The 12,301-nt window shown below is 32.7% G+C and overlaps 1 protein-coding gene across 1 annotated transcript; it reads right to left on the reverse strand.

Annotated features, from left to right (window-relative positions):
• Positions 1-2,676: 2,676 nt before the first annotated feature.
• Positions 2,677-9,592, reverse strand: LOC8267536 (putative E3 ubiquitin-protein ligase LIN-1). The gene is made up of 9 exons (XM_048379462.1): positions 9,106-9,592; positions 6,800-8,526; positions 5,765-6,001; positions 5,600-5,627; positions 4,865-5,513; positions 4,229-4,373; positions 3,853-4,104; positions 3,422-3,731; positions 2,677-3,199 (listed from the first exon to the last, which is right to left on the reverse strand). The coding sequence occupies exons 2-9, from the start codon at positions 8,498-8,500 to the stop codon at positions 3,132-3,134; spliced, it is 3,390 nt and encodes a 1,129-aa protein (XP_048235419.1). The 5' UTR covers positions 8,501-8,526; positions 9,106-9,592; the 3' UTR covers positions 2,677-3,131.
• Positions 9,593-12,301: the final 2,709 nt, after the last annotated feature.

A 12,301-nucleotide genomic window follows, 5' to 3' on the forward strand; every position in this document is an offset into this window, starting at 1 on the left:
CAAAGATTGTCCGAGGTGAGAAGAACTTATGTTGCACCACATAGGGTACAAGTTCACAGCTTCATTGACTACTTTCCTGTGCAACAACAAAACCAATCAATCTGTCCGCAGCATGAGGTCACTGTCACTGAAATTGTAAGAACTACCAAGTTTCTTACATCAACTCCAAAAATGGAGCCCCTTTTCACTCCAAATGATATCTTTCATCCCCATGACCAACACAATTTCCAAAACCATGGACTACCCATTTCCAATATACTAAATCATCATTCATTAATCAAGTCTGAACCATTTTATAGCCCTTATCCATCACTTGAATCCAACAAGAACCAAATGATGAACACTTACGACGGTGATATGAATGGTGATTTGGTGCAGCCACTTGCATTAACTGGCCAGGAGCATACTAATCATTTGATGATGCCAAAATCTCCTGTCCAACAGTTCCCCCACAGGCATACGAACCCACCAGCTATTAATCTACATGAAATCAAGGTCGAAAGTGATACAAATGGTAATCTGTTGTCACATCGCAAGCGAGCCGATCATATGATGACAGTAAAATATCTCATCCAACAGTTGCGGCGTACGCATCCAAATGCTTCAAATCTGCAGACAAATACGGCAGATATGGGCTCGTCTGATACAGAAGATGACGGAAGAACTCACAGCCTTCCTCATGAAAAATATGGTCCTTACACATGCCCAAAATGCAGAAACGTATTTTCAGTCTCGCAGACTTTTGCAGCTCATATGTTAACACATTACAAGAATGAAAGTAGTGATCAGAGGAAGAAAAGGCTGGCAGCCAAGTACAAGAGAAAAAACCTCCGCCTTGTTTACCGACGCGGCGGAATGACCCTGCTGCCCGAGTCTTCAAAGGCTAGAGGGAAGTCGGTGAATATGGTTGACAACAGCAATGTGAGAAATGAGGTGCAAGAGGGGCAAGGGAATGCTGAAGCAACTACAAGCAACTTTCCTGTCAATTCTATGATCAAAGGGCAAGGGAATGCTGAAGCAACAACAAGCATCTTTCCTGTTAATTCCATGATCAAAGGGCAAGGGAATGCTGAAGCAACAACAAGCATCTTTCCTGTTAATTCCATGATCAAAGGGCAAGGGAATGCTGAAGCAACGACAGGCAACTTTCCTGTTAATTCCAGGATCAAACAGGAACCCACAACTATCTGATCTTTTCATAGATTACATTACATGTGTTTGCATATACTCACAAACTAATAGATTTTCACCATAGTGATATCATTATATATGTGAGTAATATATTTAGCTAAGAGTTAAAAACAGTACTAAATTAATAAGGTGTTTTCTTTTATATTCCTGCTTTTAGTAACATGAGAAATTATATCAAGTCACATGCTGAAAAATATTATGGTGGTATAATAATGAGTCAATTCTAGAGTGACATATTTCAATGCTTTTATATGTTTATTTAAAAAAAAAAATTATAAAACTTAAATCAAATTTATATAAAATATTTTGATACGTAACTCTTACATATTGTATTACATATTAAAATATTTTTACGTAAATTTTTAAAACAAAATTTATTTATGCAAATTAATCTAAAATCTTATAATTTTTATTCAATGAATACATAAAAGTATTGAAAAATCATTATAATTATGGCACTATAGAATTTACTTTTTCTTAGAATAGAATGGATAAGTTCTTTTTACGTTTATATAGTGATTTAAATAATTCAATAGAAAATTTCTTCAAAAAATAACAAAATTTTTGTGTACTTTTGATGTACAATTGCTTCTAGAAGAAAGCAAAAGAAAACTGATCTCAATTTACTAATTCAATTGGTTAACATATAAACCAATTCGGAACTAACATATTAATTTTGGCCCTCCATCATTATAGCACTTTACTTTTAAATAATTGAATATGTGTTATCTATTCATTTTTAAAATATAAATTTTTATTTATTTATTGCGATATATATACTCGGTATAAGTAAGGAATTACCCCATATTTTTATTGTATTATAGTAAAATGTAGCATGAAAAAGAAAAATCCAAGGATAAAATTAACATAAAGAGATTTAGAGTTCATTTCTACTGTGTTCTTATTTCGGTAACTTTTGACTATTCTTTTTAAATCATTCTCTATATTTCCAGATGAATTCTCTATCAATTAGATTCTTACCTTTAAAAGACTAGATTTTTGTTAGATGAAATTTGGTGGTTGTTTTCTATTACTGTATATTCTTAAAAATGAATCTCTATTAATCTGATTCTTATTTTAGTGATATTTATATGTTTATTCTTTATTCTTTTTGTTATTCTTTGTTCTTAGAATGAATCCTTTATAATTATAGATATTGTTAGATCAGTAAAGTTTGAATCCTGACTCTTAAAATGATCTCACCTTAAAACCCACTCTTAAAATGGTCCCTCCTCAGCATCAAGTCCTGGCAAAATGTTTTGTTCTTTCATATATTGACTACAAAAATTGGAGTTGTCCAATTAAGTTGCCTCAACCATCATATGTTTCACTCTTGTTTAGAAATCACATACTTCATGTTTACATATAATATAAGTTATGCATCATTCTTATAGTGCTTATGACTTTAAACACATTCAATGAGATCCTAAACTTATAAGAAAAAAATGGTTCAGAAGAAAAAAAAACATAAGAAAAAAAAAGGAATGGAAGTAGAAATATTGATGCACAAATATCTTCAAATTAAAATAGAATACAGTTTCTCTTAATCATCCCTAATGCAAATAAACCTGCAAAAGTTATAAAATAAAGATCAGTGAGACACCATTCCAAGGTCTTTCAGTTATTTTACAGTTTAGAAAAGTATCATTATCTCCTCTCTAAGGTTGGATGACTAGTTCAGATCTTATTTTATTTTATATTTTCAAAAATTTTCCTGCTCAATGCTGACACCAATCCAAGTTAATGTCATTTTAAGAATTAGAAGCAATGTGGAGGTGCCTGGAAATTTTCGAAATGGGAGACCATCTGTGTAGGTAAAATCTTCAGGTTGCTAAAGAAATGCTGAAGCTTTTGAGAAATCTTCACATTTGAAAAGAAATTCTAACAGGCGGAACGACATTCTCCAAATATGATGGTATATAGTTGTTTGGCTGTCCAAGTTACTTCAACAAGGCTCGAAGTGGAACTGCAATCTCTTCTGCTATTGTCATTAACAAAACCCTGCATTCTGCAGAAGAATAGTTGCTTGTTACATTATGCAGATATGATCACAATTAATACATGTGTAAAGGGCAAGTGTCCCTAGTACACAGGATGCTGGGGCTGTTTCTTGGTCTTGAATCTGTGAAATTTCGGCAGAAATGAACGATCTTACAATTGCACCAGTCAAGTGTCATCCTCATGTTTTATATGCATATGTATGTTTATTGTGTATGGTAAAATTGCTAACCTGGGATTTTACTAAAATTGATTAGTGACATGGAAGCAAGAACTTTGAGCTCAATCTGTTCACCATTTTCCAAGCTTTCTTTCAGCCCAGATATGAGAGCAGAGAAGGCAGAGAGGTGGAATTCGGCATCAGATAATGCAGAAAGTGCAGAGCTCAACCATGCAATTGTGGCGAGGCATGCCTCGATTAGATTTAAGTTTCCGGAAGCCAAGCACTTTGAAATGGCCTCTAAGAAGGACTTCTTTCCATTACCAAGTAATGATGCAGACAAGTTCCTCAGCCATTCATTGGTAGTCTCTTCTTCACCTTCCTACAATTTTTGTGATCAAAACTTCAGAAAATGATTTCAGGCGACTCAAACATCTATACTTCATTTCATAATATCTATGTTCAAATTTAGGGAAGTATCATCAGTTGCTATTGGAACATACCAAAGAGAAAGAATCATCACATAATGAATCTTCTTCATGAGAATTCAGTTCATAAATTTTGTTAAACCCTGCTTGCTTCAGTACCCAACTTTCTGTCAGTGACTTCCCAGAAGCAGAAAATCGTCCTCCCAAGGCGAGGAGAGCTCTGCAAGTCTTTTCGCAGACCTTCTCGTCTGTTAGACTGCTTTCTAGGGCCATTACTATGGCATCAACAGCTTCTTCCCTGTATATGCTGAATTTATGATGTTCAACCTGTGATATATAGGACACAGCTCAGCAAAACATAGTCACAGTTATGAAGTGGTTGTCTGGTTGGCAAAGAGTGGATAAACTGAAAGCAAAAATATGTCGTCACGTTTCTGCTGGGAGAACATACCAGAGGATCGAGGTGCAAAAGAAGTACAGCAACCCAGGGCCTTTGCTCAGGTGGAGAATTCTGAAGATACATGAGCAGGATATGCATTGCATTCATTAACTCCTCATTCTGTAAGCCACTTAAAAATAATTTCACGTCTTTCCTCCTGTAATATGCAGATCACGGACATTGTTGCCATGGCTCGACAAAAAAGATTGTTCATGAAAAAAATGTGATTGCTTTATGAAACTGATTAACAGAAGAGAAAGGTACTTTAAACTTCTTGTGAAAGTGTGCAGGGAACTATTAAAAGGTGCAGCAAGGAAGTAGATTGCTTATATTAGAATATGTGCATTCTCTACCAGTGTTCTTAACAGTCTAATACGAATATCAAGAGAAAAGATTTCAAGGAAATAAAATTCAAGAATCCTTTTCTGAAAGTCACGGCATAAACAAGCCACAGAAAGACCATACAACAAAAATTTTCTTTCAGCAGAAATATTGCTCTTGCAGCAGCAACATTTACATACTGGTTTCTCTTTCCCTTTCACTTCTGACAGTGCTAAGCTCCAGAAATTGTCAAGTGTAGGTATGTTTTTCCATGTAAATAGCTTGAAAGCTAATCCAGCCATGATTACTAAGAAGAAAATTACAGACCTGCTTAGACATAGTAATTCAGTCAATAGAAGCACAGCATTTCTTCTGGACTTAGGCTGCTTGCTGTGGAGCAGCTCCAAGAGACCCCACTTATCAATTCTCTTAATTATATGGTTTCTGCAACTTGCATCTGCTTCAATACAACAGGACAAGAGAGCTGCCACGCGTATTTTCTCTTCCAACTCTCCGAATCTAATCCTTCTAATAAGAAACTCCAAGCCCCCAAGAGAGACGAGATGTTTGGCATTTGCCAATCTTTCCTCCCTGCCAAAACTAGTAAGAAGCTTCTCTAATATAAATATTGCTTTTTCATCCCTTTGCCTAGATTCGTCTTTCCCTGAATTCATAAATATTTGAGAGGCAAGAGCCAGTAGACGGCTACAATGCCCCAATTTCCAATTGCTAATTACCCGCTTCAAAATAAAATTTGTAAATGGTACAGTTGGACATTCTAAAGTTTTCCCTGTAACAGGACATGTTCTGTTTCCCATACTAAACCATTCTCTAATAGCTTGTTGCTCAAAGGTTTGTCCAGTCTCCAGGGTCACTGGATTCTCAAATATCTGGCCAGACAGGGGGCAAATAAAGTCCTGGGGTACACTTGCAAGGAAGGATCCGTCATCAAAATATTGATATGTTCCATCTAACTCTGCACTGGGAGAAAGCATCATTAGCAGTGAACCCAAACATTAGTATAAAGGGGAAATCACTCATTAGAGGTTCCCTTTGGCTCACCTTCACAAGAGGTCACCACATTAGTTTGCTGCAGTTAGATAACAATTTATCAGAGAGAAAAAAACTATAGGAGGCCAATTGACAGGATGCAAAATCAAATGAAAGAGAAAGTCAAATAGCAACTAGCAGAGAGTTCAGTAGTTTCCATGAATACCGCGTTGGTACCTTGCTGTAAATAACTCCAGAATCATCAGTTTGTTGCAGTTCAATAACAGATTTGGCTAGGCTCATAAGGATTGACTCATTTGCTTTTGTATGAGAAAATGCATTTAGCATAGCATCATCTCCTGCACGTTCTTCCTGTCTATTAGAGCTTCTGATTTCATAATTGCAATCACTTTCTGGTGGAGGACTCATTTTAGGCAACTTCCATTCTTCCTTTTCTGATGTGAGCCCATTATGCTGCAGAAAAGTGAAATTATTGAAACATGATCTAATTCATTTGAGAGAGAGAGAGAGAGAGAGAGAAAGAGAGAGAGAGAGAGAGAGAGAAGGAAAAGCTATTTTGAGGATTATCATTGTCTAAAACAAAAGGGTCTTGACTTAGGATTGCACCTTTCAATTGTCTCGTGTGAAAAATTACATGTCACCTAGAGGTATTTCTGATATGCAATGAATTGTCAAAAAGAATCTAAGTTCTTTGTGCATGTGTACAATACTTAAATAAGGATCATCACCAAGTCAGTGATAAAAGGTATAAATCTATTCTTGAATTCTCACCTAATAGTTTAAGTTTTTGGCTTAATGGGTTCTTTGACATGCTATGAGAGCTTATACAATAAAAAAGATTTAAAGTTCGATTACTGACCACTTTCGAATTGTTAATTAAATTTTTTAGGAAAAGATAAAGTAGACATCACCAAGTCAGTGATAAAAGGTATAAATCTATTCTTGAATTCTCACCTAATAGTTTAAGTTTTTGGCTTAATGGGTTCTTTGACATGCTATGAGAGCTTATACAATAAAAAAGATTTAAAGTTCGATTACTGACCACTTTCGAATTGTTAATTAAATTTTTTAGGAAAAGATAAAGTAGACATCACCAAGTCAGTGATAAAAGGTATAAATCTATTCTTGAATTCTCACCTAATAGTTTAAGTTTTTGGCTTAATGGGTTCTTTGACATGCTATGAGAGCTTATACAATAAAAAAGAAGCATAATTAGTAACTAGCATAAAGCAAAAGGAAAAAATTCCTTACATAAAGGCATGTGTTATCTTGTGCATCCTTAAAGGAACCATTTTCTGTGTCTTGATCCAGGTATTTCACAATTTCAGGAGAGTCCATTATTGTTTGTTTGACTTCATAAGCAGAACCATCAGAGATTGTTGCAACATTATCCAAGTTATCTGCCTCTCCGTCTTCAGCCTCATAACTTACAGGCCTACTTGAATGGCTAAATACAGCTTCATACAGCTTCTTACTAACCATTGGCTGAGGTGAGAAAGGATCAGAAGGTCTACTTAGACCTGAGGAATGATCCTTTGGATTCAATTGTTCAACTTCCTGAACTGACATTTTGGGGATGTGTAACGTGGGAAGAGAAGGGGCTTCAATCCCCTCAGTGAGCCAATCCTTGTAGTAAACTGCGAACTGGTAAGTACCAGAATCCAGAGTTTCATTATAAACTTTGTCAAGAAGCTCAAGTTTCTTAATCTTGCTTGGGGTGTTTAGCAGAGAATCAGCTTCCTGATTATACCACTCCTTCATATGTGAAAGATGTGGAAAGAAAAGAAAGTCCCAAAGTTCAGGCAACAAGATTGTTCGTGCTGAAAAGGGAGAATCACAAAACACTTGCAAAAGATATTTAGATGAAGCTCTATCCTTCTTCTGCAGCTTGTATATCACACTGCGGTAAAGATGAGCACAAGCAGACAATCTAAAATTTGGAATTCCCGATGTATGTCCATCTTCCAAATCATTCGAGTTTAAGCTTGTGATCACACTCAGCTGCAGTGCAGCTCTTTTTAAATCCTTTGTGCTTGCAGCTTCCTCAGTAGCTTTTTCCACTGTCTCAATTGCTTGTTCAAGATTGGTAATCACTTTGCTCTTAATACTGTCTCCTTCTCCATTAAACATAAGGGAAGAGAAACAATTGTGACGAAGAGTAGTGCGAAATTCCTCATCTCTCAGGAAACGCTTAATGTAACCATTCAAGATGGAAACCATGGCTTTGACAGCAACTTTATCCAGAGCTATATCAGATACTGCCTGTGAAGCAGTCTCGCACCTAGTTCTCTCGTCATCTTTAACCCTTTTGACAATCTTGGAACTTCTAACAGAACTGTCATAAGATGGGTTTATGCTGCTATCCTCAAATGCTGTATACTTTAGCAAACTTTTGCTAGAATTCCTACTGTGCCTTTCATCTACTATTACATTGTTCCCTCTCCTTGATAAGTACCTGTGGCTTTCTTCATTTCCCTGAGAAGATTTTTCACTCCTCTCTGAGTTATATGCTTTGACAGAATATATATCCTTAACCCCCTCATGTCCTTCTGCACCAACCTCAGTTATTTCACTTCCCTCAATCTCTCCTGAATTATGTGTTTTGTCATTCTGCACATCATTTGAATCTCGGCGGCCAAGTCTTTCTGCAGAATCTATCTTTGATCTTCCATCTATTTTTTCTCTTGAAGCCAGATTATCCCGAGGTCTCCTGCTAGAAGTAATATCCCTTCTTGGTGATTCCCCTCTCGAAATGTATCGAGATAGATCAAATCTTGTCCTCTCAGTCTTCATTCTCCGGCCTAATGGTGAGTCTGACTTTGGTTTATCTCGAGAAGGGTAGAGAGACTTAATTACAGCATCTGCTCGAAATGAAGCTCTCAGTGCCATCCCTGATCTTCTTCCTCTAAACCCTTCCTCCGCAAGAAGCTCCTCCAAAGATGATGATGCCATTTCAGCTGATAACAGAATCTTCTTCCCTGCAAGTTATGCCACAGTAATTAGAATTGAAATACAATCTCTTCTAAAGAATGATAGACTTGTACACAAACTCCAAGAATCATAGACCACCTGTAACAATGATAATACAACAGCTTTCTTGAGGTAGATACAGGAAACAAACAAGAACAAGCAACCTGTTCTCAGTCAGAAAGCCTGTTAACTAGTTTACAAATAACTTCTTTTCCATCAATTCAGTTTGTGAAGGAATCCTAAATTTTTACAGAGCTGCAAGCATTTCCTAAATGTTAACTCATAGCTGGTTCACACCAGAAGAAGAACATGAAACTAGATTATTATGTGAACTTACAAGATAATTAACCACCTTAGAACATGAAAATTAAAGTGGGAAACTCATCAAACTTTTGAGTTCCATGCCTTTATTATTAAACACATGACAAGCATGATGTTCTGTCAGAATTCCATAACGTGGAACTGCAAAAGTCAAACTTAATCACTGTTGGGAACATATCATACAGAAGAATCCAATCCAGTTGAATTCCTTGCAAAATCATGTCACTTATGGCATCAAAAGAAAAGCTTTAAAAAAGAGAACTTACCTTGAAGCTACTTTTGACAATTAAACATCAACCTATCAACATTACTGAGTGATGGATTAGAGTTGTTACGGCGATGATTACACGGAAGTGGGTGGCAGAATATGGGAATAGTGCTGAAGAATATTATTAGGGGGAAACAGGGAGATGCTTGGTAAAGAAAAGCCATGAAAAAAAGAAAAGAAAAGAAAAGGAAATTTGGATTTGTCTATTATAAAGGACTGCAAAAACAAAGAGGACAAACAGAAAATGAAAGTGAAAGGTGTGAAGGTGGAGGGACATTACAATAGGCAAGAAGGGAAAGAGGACTGAAGAGTGACAAATGGAAGATGACAAAAATTGAAGAAGAGAATAGAGTTTACTGTTTCAGTTCATGGAAATGGAAATCTGACTGTGTCAATATGGTCGGTTTGTTTTGTTCTGTTATAACAATGTTTAAGATAGGTAATTTCAACGGTCTCAACTGCCTGCCGCCCTCTCTCTCTCGCTCTCTGTCTTGCGCACTTGGCTGTTAGTTAGTCCCTATCCTCTCGCTAAGAGTGAAAACAAACCGAGCCCATAAAAACTCAGGGGAAAGCACAGAATTTGACACTGTATTTAACCTTTTTTTTTTACATAAGAAGCAATCTGTTTTTTTGGTAATACTTTAGCATTTTAAAACCTTATTTAGTGTTAATTCACTGTGATTTTATTATCACTCGATTGCTTACTAACCTAATTTTCATCCAAAATTAATCATATCAAATTTTATAGAGAATTTAGAGAAAAAAATCAAAGAGAAAGAAAATAATTTTATAATTTAAATTTTTATTTAATTCTAGTCAATCCTAACCAGTTTTGAATGATATAATAAAATTAAAGAACTTTATATTTCATTATCCATCCTACAAGACGAATTTTATAGCAATTAGATTTCGTTTGTGATTCAATGTTTAAAAATAAATTCTAAACAATATAATTCTCAAAGTACATGATCACATGATCAATTTTTGTACTATAAGGACCTCTTATGTTAAAAGGTTAGATTACATGGTCAATTTTATATTATTCCCAAAACATATTATTATGCAGATTTGGTTTGGTAAAATCATATTAACTAGTTATTTAGCTAAGTATTTCACGGTCGTTGTTATTGTTCTAATTATGAAATTAAATTTATAAATGAAATTTAATAAAATTTTAATATTTAATATATTTATAATATTTTAAAAAATAATAAATAAAATATTTTAAATATTCTTTTTAAATTTTTAATATCTTAAGATTAGTGTAATAATATAAAAATTATTTTAAAATTATTCATTAATTAATTTTATTATTATATAAATTAATACTATCAATATAATTAATATTACTATTTTTAGAATTAAAAATCATTATACAATTAAAAAATTAATTTATTAGTGAATCTAATATTATAAATATAATACTAAAATTTTATTTTTGAAAACTAAATTATCATTTTATTAATTAATATATCATTAAAATATAATTAATATTCTATTTTTAAAATAGAATCAGAATCTTTATCTAATTAGGAAATAAATTTATTAGTTAATATAATATTAAAACATAATTAATATGCTATTTATTAGGATTAGAATCAATATTTAATTAAGAATGTAACTTATTAAATAATAAATTAATAAAAAATTATAAAATTATTATAATTTTGAATTTCATGTATCAAAGATAAGTACATAAGTCAAAGCAAAAATTTAATATATCAAAATATAAGCACATATGTTAAAGAAATTTTAGGTCTCAAAAATTAATATATATAGATGACTTAAATCAGTCCTAGTTCGAGATATTTTGGAGAGTTCAAATAAGTTAAAAAAATAGAGAATCCGAGTTGAACTTAAATTCACTTATTTTTATTAGAAAAATAAAAATAAATAAATAAAATAAGTTGTATTATATTAAAGTAATTATAGAAAAATATGGTACTAATTTCTCTAAAAATAAATAAAAATGTCTTATTTTATTAAAATGAAAGAATTCTTTTAATGAAAATATTCAAAACTATTATCATATATTTAAATGTAAAAAATAGAAAAGGATTTATTTTATTTTATTTATTTTTAAAACATATGTTTATCTTATTATTGTAGATAATATATATTATTTTTAATGAATCTAAAAGCTTATAAACATGGTAAATGAACATTTACTCTTTCAAGCTTAGCTTGAATTTTTAATAAGTTTAAAAGTAAATTTAAGTTCATATTATTATATTTTTTAAATAAATTCAAATAAATTAAAAAATAGAAATTCGAGCCAAACTCAAATTGTTTAAATAATTTTTCTATCTCTTCCATGACAATATGAAAACTATTTTTAATTGACTAATTAGTTAAAACTGAACCAAAAGTCTAAAAATCATCAGTTTAACTAATTCAAAATATCAATTAATTAATCACCACTTAACTAAAAACTTAACATGGATCTTTAAAAAAGACAAAGATAAACAATGTCATTTTATAAGTCAAAACCATCAATCTCAACTACCCTTAAACTCCTAAAATAAAAAGAAATAGTGGCACTAGTTTTTTCTTCAACTTATTATAACAACACTCAAGAAAATAAAAAATCAAATAATTATTTGACTCCAAATATCAAAGTCGACTAGTGTGACTCAATTAATTAAAAAAATGCATAAATCAAATAGTTATTTTTAACAAGCTAAAGAGAATATAGATCTTAAGATAAACAACAAATTTTATATGTCAGCTTAGGTAGCCTGCTACCTAATCGATGGGTAGATGATGTTTTAAACTTGGTACTTACAAATACACAGACTATTTTTATAGTAAAAGCGGTAAAATACTCAAGGTCGATATCTCAAAGAATTATAATGCCACTTATTATAAAGATTAACTATTAATACAAATAATAAAAGTAAATCTAAATAGTTTAAATTAATATTTGAGAAAATATAATATTTATAAAAAAATAAAATAAACTAATAAAGTAAATATGCAAATAAGATGATTTAAAAAAGATATATGTTAAAAGCAATATCTACTCTAGCCAATTACTTATAAGTAGTCTCTATATACCTACCACGCCATGTGATTGTTAAGTAGAAGCTAAATTAGTCTCCAAGTGGTCTCTCAGGTCATTGCATTAGCGACCAACTTTAGACCAGGTAGAAATTACTTTCTAGGTAGTTAAATAGCGACTATTTTGTGTGATC

This window comes from Ricinus communis, chromosome 9, assembly GCF_019578655.1.
Source record: "Ricinus communis isolate WT05 ecotype wild-type chromosome 9, ASM1957865v1, whole genome shotgun sequence".
In the NCBI taxonomy this organism is placed as follows: Eukaryota; Viridiplantae; Streptophyta; class Magnoliopsida; order Malpighiales; family Euphorbiaceae; genus Ricinus; species Ricinus communis.

Bases quoted from the DNA above. Each gene is read 5' to 3' on its own strand.
- LOC8267536 (XM_048379462.1), bottom strand. From the start codon at position 8,500: ATGGCATCATCATCTTTGGAGGAGCTTCTTGCGGAGGAAGGGTTTAGA. The intron at 6,002-6,799 runs GTAAGGAATTTT...ACTTTTCTGCAG, and splicing joins AAGATAACACATGCCTTTAT to CATAATGGGCTCACATCAGA. The intron at 5,628-5,764 runs GTACCAACGCGG...ATCTAACTGCAG, and splicing joins CTGGAGTTATTTACAGCAAG to CAAACTAATGTGGTGACCTC.